Source organism: Tachysurus fulvidraco, chromosome 17, assembly GCF_022655615.1.
Source record: "Tachysurus fulvidraco isolate hzauxx_2018 chromosome 17, HZAU_PFXX_2.0, whole genome shotgun sequence".
NCBI lineage: Eukaryota > Metazoa > Chordata > Actinopteri > Siluriformes > Bagridae > Tachysurus > Tachysurus fulvidraco.
The window spans coordinates 3,314,441-3,332,961 of NC_062534.1; the positions used below are offsets into that span (position 1 = coordinate 3,314,441).

At 35.9% G+C, this 18,521-nt stretch overlaps 2 protein-coding genes and 1 gene segment (V, D, J or C); all 3 read right to left on the bottom strand.

Moving 5' to 3' along the window:
- LOC113645983 overlaps positions 1-6,825 on the bottom strand; it is a 31,659-nt gene extending 24,834 nt beyond the window's left edge. Inside the window, exons 1-3 of the mRNA XM_047802146.1 lie at positions 6,703-6,825; positions 6,227-6,607; positions 5,924-6,040 (exon numbers count right to left, since the gene is read on the bottom strand). Of these exons, the coding sequence (XP_047658102.1) occupies positions 5,924-6,040; positions 6,227-6,607; positions 6,703-6,745 (541 nt within the window). The 5' untranslated portion in view covers positions 6,746-6,825. The remainder of the gene's footprint in view (positions 1-5,923; positions 6,041-6,226; positions 6,608-6,702) is intronic.
- LOC113646017 lies at positions 850-2,888 on the bottom strand. Its single transcript, XM_047802140.1, has 6 exons — positions 2,753-2,888; positions 2,274-2,654; positions 1,959-2,087; positions 1,732-1,854; positions 1,610-1,647; positions 850-1,239 (listed from the first exon to the last, which is right to left on the bottom strand). The coding sequence occupies exons 1-6, from the start codon at positions 2,793-2,795 to the stop codon at positions 1,093-1,095; spliced, it is 861 nt and encodes a 286-aa protein (XP_047658096.1). The 5' UTR covers positions 2,796-2,888; the 3' UTR covers positions 850-1,092.
- The window catches only part of LOC113646016, a 35,494-nt gene continuing 22,121 nt past the window's right edge, over positions 5,149-18,521 (bottom strand). Inside the window, exon 5 of the V gene segment in view lies at positions 5,149-5,504.

Below are 18,521 nucleotides of genomic sequence, written 5' to 3' on the forward strand. Positions count from 1 at the left end.
TTTTTAATACAACTTAGCAAGTGAGAGTTATGTGCCTTGGTCAAGGGCCCAACAGTGGCAGTTGGTGGACCTGGGATTCACTGGACATACAGAGATTATCTGAGCAAAAGGTCTTTAGCAGGCAATTTGCCACTAAGTTAACCCCATATTGAATTTAGAGATAATTTAGTAGCAAATTGCTTGCTAAAGGCCTCTGCACAGATGATCTCTGTATGTCCAGTCTCTATTTCCACTGCTTCATGATATAGCTAACTCATTTAACATCAAAATATGAATGACTTGGGATGACATTTCTATATATTTTGCAGACACTGCCTATAAGACCATGGGCAGATTTATAGAGACCCAGTTCCCCTCCTGTCTCAGACCAGGCCATTGATGGTGGATGGTAGATCTCTGTGCTCAAAAAAAATCAAAAACCAATGACACCCTTAAAAGAGTTTAAAAGCCAGTTCTTTACAAGCTCGGTATTAAGATCAATACATCAGTTATCTTTGTTGTATTTTTACATCAAAATGTACATATTATTGGATTTAATCATCCTCACTGCAGTCACTGGCTTCACTCGAGCTTCAGTGTCCTTAGCGATGAGAGAATAAAACAAAGTAATGTTGACTCACATCCTTTTTGAAAATACACTAAGAAACAATGTTATTGTTAAAAGTCACAAAATAAAGATCATGTTTTTAACAGGATTCCTTTTTACATTTATTGTGTCTTTAATAATTATTAAGCATACAAACGAGGACACTCAAAAAATCACTCAAGTTGGATTTTTTTTTGCAAAGTTCATTGTCACTAAAAGTTAATACATCAACAGTGAAAAGTAATAACAGTTCCAGAAAAAAATAAAACAAATAAATAAACACGAGTAGTTCATTTAACCATGAACACAGAAATAAATCCTTAAGAGGAGAACTGCATCTAAGCTTAAAAATAAACTAAAATTCATGCAACTTAAATATAATTCTTATTATTAGATTAGTATAAACAAAATATAGGATCATTTCTAGACTTTTCTGTTAAAGCATCATATGTCATAATTTACCCAATTTACGTGACGTGACATACGGCTAATTTTTCTGCCATGGATTATAAATTATATCTGTTACATTTTACAGAGTATTTCACATGAGTGTACACACACTCATCTGATGAGACGGGTTTTCTTTTTTCAGCTTTGGTTTTCCTCTTGGAGAATTGCAAAGCCACATAATTCAGTGATTCAGCTTCAGATTCCTGAATAATAATAATAATAATAATAATAATAATAATAATAATAATAATAATAATAATAATAATAATAATACTGAGAAGAGGTCGAGATCACAGTAATTACTACACAATATGGGTAATTACATTATATACACTAACTATATAGAAAAGAGGAGTACATCAAAATAAAAGCTTGGGATTGCCGTGTAAATATTTGAAATCTGACTATAAATTATATCTAGAACATTATGAGGAGAAAGATCTGAATGTTCTAAGCATTTCATAAGCAGGAAAATTAGTTATGAGACTCAAAAGGAAACACAGTCATATCTACAGAAAAAATAACATATTATAGTATATAATAGTGAAGAGATCAGAATTTTTGTACACATACCTGCTTTGTTCCTGGAGAATCTTCAATAGAAGCATTTACTATGAATACAGAAACACATCGATTAGTGTTTTTACTTTAAATAAAAATAACTTTATTTATTATCTGATGACAAAAACACTTACTTTTATCACCTTTTCTTCTCCTCAGTATGAAATAAGTGAGACAGAAAATCAGAAGTGCGCAAAGACCCAAAGCCGATCCCAAACCGATCACTGTCCGATGTAGAGATCTGATCATTTCTGGTTCTGTTATTTCACCACAGTATATTTAGATTAGTACAATTTTTTAATGCAAATAATGCGTATAAACGAATGGTCATTAATTCAAGCTGGATTATGAAGCACCTCACCTGTGTTCTGCTGTGTGGTGTTGTTAGTGTTAGTGTTATTGATGTTTCCATGCAGTGTTGGTTCACACACCACTGAATGATCACACAGAGCTGCTGTAGACGTTTCTGATGCAATAGTAACATGATCACCTATAAACATTGATCAGGATTCACTTAGTAAAAGTCTGTAACTCAGTGTTGTTGAAGAAAACACAGTTAACATTTCACTACTTCACTATTATTTATCATCCAGGTTGAACATGTTAACAGTCATCAGGAAAATATCACTACATTAAACCAGGAGCTTAAACATTCAGAATCAACTCAGAATCCTACCTTTAATTTGTAAATAAGTTCCATCTCCAAACACAATGTTGGGTCTCGTCACTGCACAGTAGTACATGGCTTCATCAGACTGAGTTATTTTTAAAATTGTGATATTGCAGCAGTTTGAAGATCTTTCTATTCGAAAATGAGACTCTTGGAATCCAGTGTGAAAAGTTTCTCCAGCACTTTTAAACACTGTAACTGCAATCTGAGGTTTTTCTCTCTTTGGTTGCTTAAACCATGTAATTATTCCAACTACATTTTCAAAAATACAACACTGTAGAGTCGCCGAGTCTCCGATATTCACACTGAGCTCTTTATCAGGCTGATAAACTGGTGGCTTTCTTAGAGATTGTGCAGTAACCCAGTGTCTACCAGGATGGACTGTGTCTAGAACAACAAACACTCTGATTAGTTAATGAATGTAATTCAGATATTATTATATATATAAACAACAATAATTGTAATAATTTGCTCATATTACTTACACATGGTGCTGAAGATGAAAAGTAAAATCCAGAAACTGCTCATTGTTCATTTCTTATCAATTCTACAGTGTTTGTATCTCATTTATTAACAGAATGTGAATGAACTTGAAGCACGGTTTGATTTTATATTCATACTACAGGCAGTCTGTACTGAGCACGCTCAGTGATTGGTTGTATTTAAAAGAAAAGAGCATGTAACGCAATCGTGGTATTCTGACATGCCTACATCTACACCACATTGTTCCATGTTTGTGTTGTGTTGTTGTACAGAGATATGTGTTATAGTGTAGATGTTATGATCAAATGGAAAATGTGGTTTATACACTCACATGTGTCTACACTAACGTCTCACTGTTGTGTGTTTTAACTGCTCACTTCGCTCACAAACAATTTTGTTTGTAGTATTTGTAGTGTAATGAAATGCCAAATACAGTAAGTCACTTTGGATTAGAATCCATACAGATTTGTCCCTAAATATTCCTGTAGTCATGTGGGATTGTCAGTGTTGTGTTCAGCAGAACTGTGATTGTATTGAAGTGTATGATAGAACTGAACATCTTCAGATATACAGTATTTGTATAACAATGATAAAATAATAGCAAAGAAAGTCAAGGTCTGCCCTGAGATCTGAAGTCAAGTCAAGAAGCTTTTATTGTCATTTCAACCATATATAGCTGACGCAGTACACAAGGGATGTGGTAGCTAAGTGCTTAAGGTGTTCCACAGTGGTTAAGTAGGTGTGAGGGGTGTGTGTGGTGAAGAGTGTGTGTGAAGGGTATGTGTGGGGTGAATAGTGTGTGTGTGAGAGATGTGTGGGGTGAAAATTGTGTGTGAGGGGTGTGTGGGGTGAAGAGTGTTTGTGAGAGGTGCGTGGAGTGAAGAGTGAGTGTGAGGGGTGTGTGGGGTGAAGAGTGTGTGTGGGGGTGTGTTGACAGAGAATGAGGCAGGACACTGTAGACTTCTTTGACACAATTTAATTTTATAATATATAATATAGATTTATGTTACTAAATTACTATAAATACTGCAACATTTCCTCAGGAATTTAATGCAACAATTATTTCTGCACCTACATTACAGAGCTTAATTGGTGAGCCTTTACTGCCACCTAGCGGATGACAGCGGTATTTATTAAATTATTATTCGTTTGTTTCAGCTTTACATTAAAAAAATAATAATAATAATAATAATAACGGTGGATGTTCACATTAAAACGATCGTTTTAATTTAAATTCCTAAAGCTAGAGGAGTCTGTGTCAGTATTTTATTATTTATTTATTTATTTATTTATTTATTTATTTATTTGATAACATGTCTCTAGGTTTTATCTCAGTATTTTGAATAGCAACATTAGCATTACCTCAGTATTTAGCATAGCAACATTAATCACAGAATAACAAATACAATGTGACCTTTGGTGAATGAGTGAGTCAGATGAATCAGCAGCTGAAATAGGCCATTATTTAAAGACAAATATAAATAAAGGCAGTTAAATAAATTTTCAATCATATGCATGAAGATTAAACCAGGATCAGGCCTCATGTCTCATTGACTACTGAAATAAATCTTGTGTGTTTATGTTGAAAAAAATGTGAATTTTATAAAGACTAGAGAGATAGTCTATTTAAATTCTATTTTATTTAGATTTTATGCTAATAGTTTCTTGTTGAAGTCAGTAAGTTGACTCTTTAGACATGTGAAAGTTAGCATTAGAGACAGGAGATGCTGAATGCACTTCACAAAAGCTGTAGCTGGACAAAGCTGTTGCTGGGTGTCAGTTGTGGTCAGAATTTGTCTGATGAACCTTTGCTATCATTAGTCTTCCTGTATAAGCGCAGCAAAGGGGTAACACCTACTTGGGCAAAATAGTTTAGCTGCAACAAACAGGATGTACAAATACCTTTAAGTGCATGTGTTATATGAGGTGATGGTGCAGTCTATCATGGCGATGTTTACTGGAGTATTTTTAGTTATAATATTTTATTAGATAATCTCACTTGGAATTATATGTTTTTAAAAATCAGGTGGTCAAAATTATTTACACGAACACTCATAGCGACAAATCAACAAAAAAGACCAATAACTATGTTCAATAACTGAATAAAGGATGTGTGTTGCAGTGTGAAAATCTCTATTTACTGAATTTGTGTGTCTCTGTCGCTGACTTACAGTATATTTAAGACCAACTCACAACTTTTTTAAACACACACCAGTAATGCATCATTTATTATTATTATTATTATTATTATTATTATTATTATTATTATTATTATTTGAACAAATGTACAAAGAAAAACATACACACATTTTTACTGAAATTGCTCTTTACATTTATTGTAAAAAAAAATTGATATAAAATCTGTAAGAAATAAAAAGACAAATATTAAACCGCAACATAAAAAAATCATAATTTTTTTTTCTTCTTTGATTTACTGTTGGTAAAATGTAAGATCTGGACATTTGAAAGAAATCATTGTGAAAATTTTAAGACTTGACATTATTGTAGATTTCTAACTCGTAATGATAATTAAGGATTATATTTCACTCTAGTCGAGATATTTTTCTTTGCTAAAAGGTTATCTTTGTGTAATAGTACCATGTGTTTGACCATGAGACATTTATGTTATCTTACAGATTTCTTCACATCAGAGTACACACACTCATCTGATGAGACGGGTTTTCTCTTTTCAGCTTTGGTTTTCCTCTTGGAGAATTGCAAAGCCGCATAATTCAGTGATTCAGCTTCAGATTCCTGAATAATAATAATAATAATAATAATAATAATAATAATAATAATAATAATAATAATAAAATGATTAATAACACCATAGGGGGAAAACATGTTTTTCACCTGCATCGTTCCTGGAGAATCTTCTACAGACGTGTTAGCTATTAATATAGAAATACACTAATTAGTAGTTTTAAAAGAACTAAACTTTACTGTATTTCTAAACTGTATTTTTACTTTATGTGATGACAAAAAAACTCACATCTAGAGGTTTCAGGTTTTCTTCTCATCAGTATGAAATAAGTGAGACAGAAAATCAGAAGTGCGCACAAACCCAAAGCCGATCCCAAACCGATCACTGTCCGATGTAGAGATCTGATCATTTCTGATTCTGTTATTTCACCACATTATATTCAGATTTGTACAAAACACTGACATCTCACCTGTGTTGTGTTGTGTGTTGGTGTTAGTGTTGTTTCCATGCGGTGTTGGTTCACACACCACTGAATTATTAAACAGAGATGCTTTAGATGTTTCTGATGCAATAGTAACATGATCACCTATAAACATTGATCAGGATTCACTTAGTAAAAGTCTGTAACTCAGTGTTGTTGAAGAAAACACAGTTAACATTTCACTACTTCACTATTATTTATCTTCCAGATTGAACATGTTAACAGTCATCAGGAAAATATCACTACATTAAAGCAGGAGCTTAAACATTCAGAATCAACTCAGAATCCTACCTTTAATTTGTAAATAAGTTCCATCTCCAAACACAATGTTGGGTCTCGTCACTGCACAGTAATACATGGCTTCATCAGACTGAGTGACGCTTAAAATTGTGATATTGCAGCAGTTTAAAGATCTTTCTATTCGAAAATGAGACTTTTGGAATCCAGTGTGAAATATTTCTCCAGCACTTTTATACACTGTGACTACAATCTGAGGTTTTTCTCTCTTTGGTTGCTTAAACCATGTAATTATTCTATCTACATTTTCAGAAACACAACACTGTAGAGTCGCAGAGTCTCCGATATTCGCACTGAGCTCTTTATCAGGCTGATAAACTGATGGCTTTGTTGGAGATTGTGCAGTAACCCAGTGTCTACCAGGATGGAGTGTGTCTAGAACAACAAACACTCTGATTAGTTAAAGAATATAATTCAGATATTATTATATATATAAACAATAATTGTAATAATTTACTCATATTACTTACACATGGTGCTGAAGATGAAAAGTAAAATCCAGAAACTGCTCATTGTTCATTTCTTATCAATTCTACAGTGTTTGTGTCTCATTTATTAACAGAATGTGAATGCACTTGAAACACGTTTTGATTTTATATTCATACTACAGGTGGTCTGTACTGAGCATGCTCAGAATATGACATGTGATTGGTTGTATTTAAAAGAAAAGGGCATGTAACGCAATCGTGGTATTCTGACATGCCTACATCTACACCACATTGTTCCATGTTTGTGTTGTGTTGTTGTACAGAGATATGTGTTATAGTGTAGATGTTATGATCAAATGGAAAATGTGGTTTATTTGTACACTCACATGTGTCTACACTAACATCTCTCTGTTGTGTGTTTTAACTGCTCACTTTGCTCACAAACAATTTTGTTTGTAGTGTTTGTAGTGTAAAGAAATGCCAAATACAGTAAGTCACTTTGGATTAGAGTCCATACAGATTTGTCCATAGATATTCCTGTAGTCATGTGGGATTGTCAGTGTTGTGTTCAGCTGAACTGTGACTGTATTAAAGTGTATTATAGAACTGAACATCTTCAGATATACAGTATTTGTCTATAATGATCAAATAATGGCAAGGAAAGTCAAAGTCTGCCCTGAAATCTGAAGTCAAGTCAAGAAGCTTTTACTGTCATTTCAACCATATATAGCTGACGCAGTACACAAGGGATGTGGTAGCTAAGTGGTTAAGGTGTTCGAGTGTTTAAGTGTGTGTGAGGGGTGTGTGTGAGGGGTGTGTCAGGGTGAAGAGTGTGTGTGAGGGGTATGTGTGGGGTGAATAGTGTGTGTGTGAGAAGTGTTTGGGGTGAAAAGTGTGTGTGAGGGGTGTGTGGGGAGAAGAGTGTTTGTGAGATGTGTGTGGAGTGAAGAGTGTGTGTGAGGGGTGTGTAGGGTGAAGAGTGTGTGAGGGGGAGTGGGGGATAAAAAGTGTGTGTGGGCGTGTGTGAGGTGAAGAGTGTGTGTGAGAGGTGTGTGAGGGGTGTGTGGGGTGAAACGTGTGTGTGTGAGGGGTGTGTTGATAGAGATTGAGGGAGGACACTGTAGACTTCTTTGACACAATTTAATTTTATAATATATAATATAAATTTATGTTAATAAATTACTATAAATACTGCAACATTTCCTCAGGAATTTAATGCAAAAATTATTTCTGCACCTACATTACAGAGCTTATTTGGTGAGACTTTACTGCCACCTAGCGGATGACAGCGGTATTTATTAAATATTATCCGTTTGTTTCAGCTTTACTTTAAAGAAAAGTAATAACGGAGGATGTTCACAGTAAAACGCTCGTTTTAATTTAAATTCCTAAAGCTAGAGGAGTCTGTGTCTGTATTTTATTATTTATTTATTTATTTGATAACATGTCTCTAGGTTTTATCTCAGTATTTAGGATAGCAACATTAGCATTACCTCAGTATTTAGCATAGCAACATTAATCACAGAATAACAAATACAGTGTGACCTTTGGTGAATGAGTGAGTCAGATGAATCAGCAGCTGAAATAGGCCATTATTTAAAGACAAATATAAATAAAGGCAGTTAAATAAATTTTCAATCATATGCATGAAGATTAAACCAGGATCAGGCCTCATGTCTCATTGAATACTGAAATAAATCTTGTGTGTTTATGTTGAAAAAAATGTGAATTTTATAAAGACTAGAGAGATAGTCTATTTAAATTCTATTTTATTTAGATTTTATGCTAATAGTTTCTTGTTGAAGTCAGTAAGTTGACTCTTTAGACATGTAAAAGTTAGCATTACAGACTGGAGATGCTGAATGCACTTCACAAAAGCTGTAGCTGGACAAAGCTGTTGCTGGGTGTCAGTTGTGGTCAGAATTTCTCTGATGAACCTTTGCTCTTGTTGGTCTTCCTGTATAAGCGCAGCAAAGTGGCAACACGTACTTGAGCAAAATAGTTTAGCTGCAACAAACAGGATGTACGAATACCTTTTAGTGCACATGTTATATGAGGTGATGGTGCAGTCTATCATAGCGATGTTTACTGAAGTATATTTAGTTATAATATTTTATTAGATAATCTCACTTGAAATTATATGTTTTTAAAAATCAGGTGGTCAAAATTATTTACACGAACACTCATAGCGACAAATCAACAAAAAAGACCAATAACTATGTTCAATAACTGAATAAAGGATGTGTGTTGCAGTGTGAAAATCTCTATTTACTGAATTTGTGTGTCTCTGTCGCTGACTTACAGTATATTTAAGACCAACTCACAACTTTTTTAAACACACACCAGTAATGCATCATTTATTATTATTATTATTATTATTATTATTATTATTATTATTATTATTATTATTTGAACGAATGTACAAAGAAAAACATACACACATTTTACTGAAATTGCTCTTAACATTTATTGTAAAAAAAAAATTAGATACAAAATCTGTAAGAAATAAAAACACAAAAATTATACAGCAACATAAAAAAATCATCCTTTTTTTTTCTTCTTGGATTTACTGTTGGTGAAATCGATAAGTCGACTCTTAAGACATGTGAAAGTTAGCATTACAGACTGGAGATGCTGAATGCACTTCACAAAAGCTGCTGCTGGACAAAGCTGTTGCTGGGTGTCAGTTGTGGTCAGAATTTGTCTGAGGAACCTTTGCTATTTTTAGTCTTCCTGTATAAGCTCAGCAAAGTGGTAACACGTACTTGGGCAAATAGTGTAGCTGCAACAAACAGGATGTACTAATACCTTTAAGTACACATGTGCACGGTGATTACTGGAGTATTTTTATTTATAATATTTTATTAGATAATCTCACTTGGAATTATATGTTTTTAAAAATCAGGTGGTCAAAAAAATTTGCATGATCAAATCAGTGACAAAAAAAGTGACAAATCAACAAAAAAGACCTCCAGGTTCAATAACTGAACAAAGGATGTATGTTGCATGCATTGTGAATTTAAAAGCCTAAACTACAAAATAAATGATTATGGGTTCATTTCTAGAAGGACTTACATGTATAAAGCAGCTTGACTTTAGTTCATGTGAACGAGTTTTATTCAATATTATGTGAAGGAGAATATCATTTCAGGGTCATGGCACCACAATCGGGAAAGTAAAGTAAAAACTGGAAAATCTATAAAATAGGAAAAACTACAACAAACAACTTTAAAAGAGTTTGGAGGTCAGTTTTCAGTTTACAGTTATAGCTCAGTTTTACTAGTTGTTTGTTACTGATGAGACAATAATCTCTAATCACTGAATGTGTGCGTCTCTGTCGCTGACTTACAGTATATTTAAGACCAACTCACAACTATTTTAAACACACACCAGTAATGCATCATTTATTGTTATTATTATTATTATTATTATTTGAACTAATGTGCAAAAAAAGCATATACACATTTTTACTGAAATTGCTCTTTACACTTTTTGTAAAAAAAATATATGAGATACAAAATCTGTATGAAGTAAAACACAAATATTTTACAGCAACATAAAAAAAAATCATACATTTTAATTTTTATTCATTTACTGCTGGTGAAATGTAAGAAGAGGACAATTGAAAGAAATCATTGTGAAAATTTCAAGACTTGACATTAATGTAGATTTCTAACTCGTAATGATAATTAAGGATTATATTTTACTCTAGTCGAGATATTTTTCTTTGCTAAAAGGTTATCTTTGTGTAATAGTACCATGTGTTTGACCATGAGACATTTATGTTATCTTACAGAGTATTTCACATCAGAGTACACACACTCATCTGATGAGACGGGTTTTCTCTTTTCAGCTTTGGTTTTCCTCTTGGAGAATTGCAAAGCCACATAATTCAGTGATTCAGCTTCAGATTCCTGAAAATAATAAACAAACAAACAAACAAATGAATAAATAAATAAATAAATGAATGAATAAATAAAATGGTAAATAAATAAATTGACTAATTAATAATAATAATAATTATTATTATTATTATTATTATTATTATTATTATTATTATTATTATTAAACGAGTAATAATATTTTAAGGATAAACATTTTTTTACCTGCATTGTTCCTGGAGAATCTTCTACAACAGTGTTAGCTATTAATATAGAAATACTAATTACTAGTTTTAAAAGAATTAAACTTTACTGTATTTCTAACTGTATTTTATGTGATGACAAAAACCTCACATCTCGACGTTTTAGGTTTTCTTCTCCTCAGTATGTAATAAGTGAGACAGAAAATCAGAAGTGCGCACAAACCCAAAGCCGATCCCAAACCGATCACTGTCCGATGTAGAGATCTGATCATTTCTGATTCTGATGCAATAGTAACATGATCACATATAAACATTGATCAGGATTCACTTAGTAAAAGTCTGTAACTCAGTGTTGTTGAAGAAAACACAGTTAACATTTCACTACTTCACTATTATTTATCTTCCAGGTTGAACATGTTAACAGTCATCAGGAAAACATCACTACATTAAACCAGGAGCTTAAACATTCAGAATCAACTCAGAATCCTACCTTTAATATGTAAATAAGTTCCATCTCCAAACACAATGTTGAATCTTGTCATTGCACAGTAGTACATGGCTTCATCAGACTGAGTGGTGTTTAAAATGATCATTTTGCAGCAGGTTGAATATCTTACTATCCGAAAACGAGACTTTTGGAATCCAGTGTGAAAAGTTTCTCCGGCTCTTTCGTACACTGTGACTACAATCTGAGGTTTTTCTCTCTTTGGTTGCTTAAACCACATAATTTTTCCATCTCCATTTTCAGAAATACAACACTGTAGAGTCGCAGAGTCTCCGATATTCACACTGAGCTCTTTATCAGGCTGATAAACTGGTGGCTTTGTTAGAGATTGTGCAGTAACCCAGTGGTTACCAGGATGGAGTGTGTCTAGAACAACAAACACTCTAATTAGTTAATGAATGTAATTCAGATATTATATATATATATATATATATATATATATATATATATATATATATATATATATATATATATATATATATATATATATATAAACAATAATTGTAATAATTTGCTCATATTACTTACACATGGTGGTGAAGATCAAAAGTAAAATCCAAAAACTACTCATTGTTCATTTCTTATCAATTCTACAGTGTTTGTGTCTCATTTATTAACAGAATGTGAATGCACTTGAAGCACGGTTTGATTTTATATTCATACTGCAGGCGGTCTGTACTGAGCATGCTCAGAATATGACATGTGATTGGTTGTATTTAAAAGAAAAGGGATGTAACACAATCATGTGGTATTCTGATCTGCCACCTTCGTTATAGATATGATCAAATGGAAAATGTGGTTTACTCGTACACTCACATGTGTCTACACTAATATCTCACTGTTGTGTGTTTTAACTGCTCACTTTGCTCACAAACAATTCAATTAGTTTGTAGTGTAAAGAAATGCCAAATAAATCACTTTGGATTAGAGTCCAAACAGATTTGTCCCTAGATATTCCTGTAGTCATGTGGGATTGTCAGTGTTGTGTTCAGCTGAACTGTGATTGTATTGAAGTGTATGATAGAACTGAACATCTTCAGATATACAGTATTCGTCTACAATGTTCAAATAATAGCAAGGAAAGTCAATGTCTGCCCTGAGATCTGAAGTCAAGTCAAGAAGCTTTTACTGTCAATTCAACCATATATAGCTGATGCAGTACACAAGGGATGTGGTAGCTCACTGGTAAAGGTGTTCAAGTGGTTAAGTGTGTGTGGTGAAGAGTGTGTTTGAGGGGTGTGTCGGGGTGAAGCGTGTGTGTGAGGGGTATGTGTGGGGTGAAGACTGTGTGTGAGAGGTGTGTGGGGTGGAGTGTGTGTGGGGGGGTGATGAGGGTGTGTGAGAGGTGTTTGGAGTGAAGATTGTGTGTAAGGGGTGTGTTCAATGAAAAGTGTGTATGGGGGTGAAGAGTGTGTGTGAAGGGTGTGTGAGTTGAAGAAGGTGTGTGGGGGTGAAGAGTGTGTCTGTAAATTGTATGTGTGGGGTAAAGAGTGTATGTAAATGGTATGTGTGGGGTGATGAGTGTGTGTGGGGTGAAGAGTGTGTTTGAGGGGTGTGTGGGGAGATGAGTGTGTGTAAGGGGGACTTTGGTGTGTGGAGTGTGTGTGTGAGGGGTGTGTGCGTGATGAAGGTGTGAGAGGGGTGTGTTGAGTGAAAAGTCTGTGTGTGGGGTGATAAGTGTGTGTGAGGAGTGTGTAGAGTGAAGAGTGTGTGTGTAGGATGAAAAGTGTGTGTGAGGGGTGTATGGGGTGAACTGTGTGTGTTAAAGATGTGTGGTGTGTAGAATGTGTGAGGGGGTCTGTGGGGTAATGATTGTGTGTGTGAGGGGTGTGTTGGGTGAAGACTGTATGAGGGGTGTGTGGGATGTAGAGTGTGTGAGAGGGATGTGTGGGGTGAAAAGTGTGTGTGCGAGGTGTGAGAGGTGAAGAGTGTGTGTGAGGGGTGAAGGGTGTGTGTGAGGGGTGTGTGGGATGTAGAGTGTGTGTGAGGGGTGTGTGGGGTGAAGAGCGTGTGTAAGGGGTATGTGTGGGGGGAAGAGTGTGTGTGGGATTAAGAGTGTGTGTGTGTGAAGGGTGTGCGGGGTGAAGAGTGTGTGTGAGGGGTATGAGGGTGGAAGAGTGTGTGTGAGGGGTGTGTGAGGTGAAGAGTGTGTGTGAGAGGTGAAGAGTGTGTGTGAGGGGTGAAGGGTGTGTGTGAGGAGTGTGTGGGGTGGAGTGCGTGTGAGGATTTGTGGGGTGAAGAGAGTGTGTGAAGGGTGTGTGGGGTGAAAAGTGTGTGTGTGTAATGTGTGAGGTAAAGAGATTGTGTGAGGGGTGAAGGGTGTGTGGGGTGAAAAGTGTGTGTGAGGGGTGAAGGGTGTGTGTGAGATTAAGAGTGTGTGTGAGGGGTGTGTGGGTTCATTCAAAATGCTGCCAGCGAAGTGGATGCAGCGTGTGGTGTAAATATCCATGATAAAGGGAAGAGAGACTCCGATGATCTTCTCAGCTGTCCTCACAATCCGCTGTAGGGTTTAGTGATCAGAGACGGTGCAGTTCCCAAACCAGACAGTTCCTCAGGATGCTCTACATGCTTCATAGGACGTAGAGACACTGTTGGGATTTATTACTGATGGAGTTTGTGTTGAGTGACCAGGTGAAGTTCTCTGCCAGATGAACACCAAGGAATTTGGTGCTCTTGATGATCTCCAAAGAGGATTCGTTGATGTTCAGTGGATAAACGTCTCCTGAAGTCAACAATTATCTCTTTAGTTTTTGTCAGCGTTCAGAGACAGGTTGTAACCAGGCAGTTAGCTGTTTCACTGCAGGCGTCAAGTGAAGGTAAGAGCTGTGTCTTTATGTCCTCATGACAAGTTTCTCGAAGCACTTCATCATGGCACGATAGAGATTGAGGCAGGACATTGTAAACTTCTTTGGCACAATTTAAATTGATAAAATATACTATAGATTTATGTTTATAAATTATTATAAATACTGCATTATTGCATCAGGAATTTAATGCAACAATTATTTCTACACCTACATTACGGAGATTGATTGGTGAGATTTTACTGCCACCTAGCGGGTGATAGCGGTATTTATTTGAGTTATAATTCGTTTGTTTCAGCTTTAGATTTGAAAATAATAATAAAATAACGGAGGATGTTCACAGTAAAAGGATCATTTTAATTTAAATGCCTAAAGCTAGAGGATTCTGTGTCTGTATTTTATATTTATATGTATTTTATCTAGGTTATATGTCTCCAGGGCTCTACAAGCAAGAGTGAGAACCACTGGTCCAGACTACTTGTTCTGAGCAGGTGTTGTCAGTGAACCAGCTGTAAAACTGTTGGCTAAGTTACAGACACTCATGAAAAACTCATGCTGATTATCTGGGAAACGTCTCTAACAGCAGTCACAATGTCATTGTTTGTGTTAAAAAAAATTGTGAATTTGTTGTAACATTAAAACAGGAGATCATGACTTACTCTGTGCTCAAAGTGATGCTCACAGCTTCAGTGGTTTTCTCTGTGGGTGAAGGAGGATGATGCTGAACAATTCCAAGATCTGCATTTTTCCATTGGTTGTTGTGTTAAATCTTACCCAGATATAATAGTGCTATTTTCTGATTGGCTATTGTGTAGCCACTTTTTTTGATTGGCTGATAAGTGTCAGGCTCGACTAAGAACTCCAGGGGAGACGCGCTTGTTTCCTGCACGGTTCCATAGAGACAGATACGTTTTGGGTGCTGCGGCATATTAAATATATGATAAATAGTATGTTTTTCTGTGTGACAAATACAGTGTGTGGTGGGAGAGTGTGATAAAAGACCCAAATGTGTGACTGTCACGCTCAATGCGTGACAATTGACACCCCTGGTAATCACAGAATAACAAATACAGTGTGATCTTTGGTGAATGAGTGAGTCAGATACTGAATCAGTGAATCAACGAATCAATGAAATAGGCCAGCTGAAATAGGCCATTATTTGAAGACAAATATAAATAAAGGCAGTTAAATAAATTCTCAATCATAAGGATGAAGATTAAACCAGGTTCAAGCCTCATGTCTCATTAACTACTGAAATAAATCTTGTGTGTTGATGTTGAATAAAATGTGAATTTTTATAAAGACTAGAGCAGCAAAATTAACCAAAATAGTAATGAAGATCAGGGCACTGAGCACACAGTAAAGATTTTAAAGGAGATTTTATGCTAATAGTTTCTTGTTGAAATCAATAAGCCGACTTTTAAGACATGTGAAAGTTAGCATTAGAGACTGGAGATGCTGAATGCACTTCACAAAAGCTGTTGCTGGACAAAGCTGTTGCTGGGTGTCAGTTGTGGTCAGAATTTGGTTGATGAACTTTTGCTATTTTTAGTCTTCCTGTATAAGCTCAGCAAAGTGGTAACACCTACTTGTGCAAAATAGTTTAGCTGCAACAAACAGGGTGTACTAATACCTTTAAGTGCACATGTGCACGGTGATTACTGGAGTATTTTTATTTATATATTTGTATCTAGAACAACAAACACTCTAATTAGTTAAAGAATGTAATTTATATATATATATATATATATATATATATATATATATATATATATATATATATATATATAAACAATAATTCTAATAATTTGCTCATATTACTTACACATGGTGCTGAAGATCAAAAGTAAAATCCAGAAACTGTTCATTGTTCATTTCTTATCAATTCTACAGTGTTTGTGTCTCATTTATTAACAGAATGTGAATGCACTTGAAGCACGGTTTGATTTTATATTCATACTGTAGGAAGTCTGTACTGAGCACGCCCAGAATATGACATGTGATTGGTTGTATTTAAAATAAATGGAATGTAACACAATCATGTGGTATTCTGACCTGCCTACATCTACACCACAAATTCCCATATTTGTGTTGTGTTTTTTGTACAGAGATATATGTTATAGATGCTATGTACAAATGAAAAATGTGGTTTACTCGTACACTCACGTGTGTCTACACTAGCATCTCACTGTTGTGTGTTTTAACTGCTCATTTTGAGTGTGTATGAGGGGTCTGTGTGGGGTGAAGACTGTGTGTGAGGGGTGTGTGGGGTGAAGAGTGTGTGTGGGGTGAAGAGTGTGTGTGTGGGGTGAAGAGTGTGTGTGAGGGGTGAAGAGTGTGTGTTAGGGGTGTGTGAGCGGTGAAGAGTGTGTTTAAGAAGTCTGTGGAGTGAAGAGTGTATGTGAAGGGTATGTGGGGTGAGGGGTGTGTCAGGGTGAAGAGTGTGTGAAGGGTGTGTCAGGGTGAAGAGTGTGTGTGAGGGGTATGTCTGGGGGGATGAGTGTGTGTGAGGAGTGTGTGGGGTGAAGAGTGTGTGTGAGGGGTGTGTGGGATGAAAAGTGTGTGTGAGGGGTGTGTCAGGGTGATGAGTGTGTGTGAGGGGTGAAGAGTGTGTGTAAGGAGTGTGTGGGGAAAAGAATGTGTGTGGTGTGAGGAGTGTGTGTCAGGGTGTGTGGGGTGGAGTGTGTGTGAGGGGTGTTGCGATTTTGGCTCGCGAAGCAAGGTAAATATTTATGAGTAATTATAACACGTTATAGTGACTCTAAATATTTTAACCTAAGTTGAAATTAACGGTAATGGAATTAACGTTACACTTATTTGGTCTGTTCGTCCGGCGAACAGGCAGTGTAACCTTTATTAATTCTATGAAGGAGGTATCTTCCTGGCCGAGAAAGATTCACTTCCCTTTTACTTTATACTGTAATGTAAATTAAATTAACTTAGTAGAGCATGTAGTTCAGACCAGATGTTGCAGGTACCTTAAGTTTGTGAGTGATACTCAGAGACAATCACTTGTGGCACAAAAATATGCCATTTAATGAATGAGACAAACACAACATAAAACTAACTACACAAACAAACAAAAGAAATAGGGAAAATGAAGATGAAAATAAAATAAAACAAAATAAATTAAAATTGTGGAAAGGGAGGAAAAGACTTGAAAGAAGAAATTAGAGAAAGGAAGGAAAGGAATGACAAGCTTAAACTTCAAAATTAATCACACCCTAACTGGGAAATCGTCAACGGAAACTTAAATTCACCTCAAGACACAATACAAGGTTCATACTTAAAATACACATCTAAATTGGTTGGTAAAGGAAACGGTTACTTGCACTGGCTTACTGCACAAGAATCTGGATGTAACAGAGAAATCTCAGTCAGAATGGGGTCAGACGTTCTTCCAAGTTCTCCTGAAGATCAGAGCAGTTGGAAGTGAAGCTTGCTGGAACTTCTTTGAAGGAAGATGGAGTCGTCCCCAAGCTGTTCCGAAAGTCTGACCACGGATTGGTGGTGTTTGTGAAAATTTAAAGGTCGTGAACTCCACCCATCTTTGGGGAGATGGCCAATACTACGGCCTGAGATTTCAGAGGGAAAAACTCCCTTTGTTTCAGGTGTCTGTGGGCGTGGTTTAGCTATCAAACTCTTAGATGACTTTAAAGTTTTATCCAAGGTGTATTAAGACCGTATGGCGCCTTTCGTGCTCAAATAAATTACACCATTGTTTGAAAAATGAGTAACCAATAATTTTGTGGTCATTTGGATACTAAACATGAAAGGGAATGACGGTATGAAGGCAGCGGTACATTACATACACAGATCAGTAATCAAAGTGCAACTGATGTTAATACAGTGTTGTGTTCTGACACATGAATAAAATATGCCCCTGTCAGGAAAGTAAGGAGCAAATAATTTTAAGTCAGGCAAGCCTTAACAGAAGAAGCACATTACAACAGGGTTATAAGAATAAGAATCTTAGAGTATCTTATCTTCTTGTTTTATTAGTTAAAGGAATGTCTCATTGTGTTTTGTGTGTGTGTGTGTGTGTGTGTGTGTGTGTGTGTGTGTGTGTGTGTGTGTGTGTGTGTGTGTGTGTGTGTGTGTGTGTTTTCTGGTTGGGGGCCACTATGAGTTCAATCAGAGAAGCCGCATGGGGTTATCTGGTCTTTGTGTAGGCTCCAGTCATTCTGGAGCCAGTTGTGTGTGTGTGTGTAAAACTGGGTTGCTCATCGGTTGATTGAAGATTAGATGCCGAAGTTTAGGGTGCCTGGGACCTGGAATCTAAATGACCTGTACCAGACGCTACAGGGGTATGTGGGGTGAAGAGTGTTTGTGAGGGGTATGTGGGCTGAAGAGTGTGTGTGAGGGATGTGTGGAGTGAAGAGTGTGTGAGGGGTGAAGAGTGTGTGTAAGGAGTTTTTGGGGTGAAGAGTGTGTGTTGGGGGGGGGGTGTGAGGTGAAGATTGTGTGT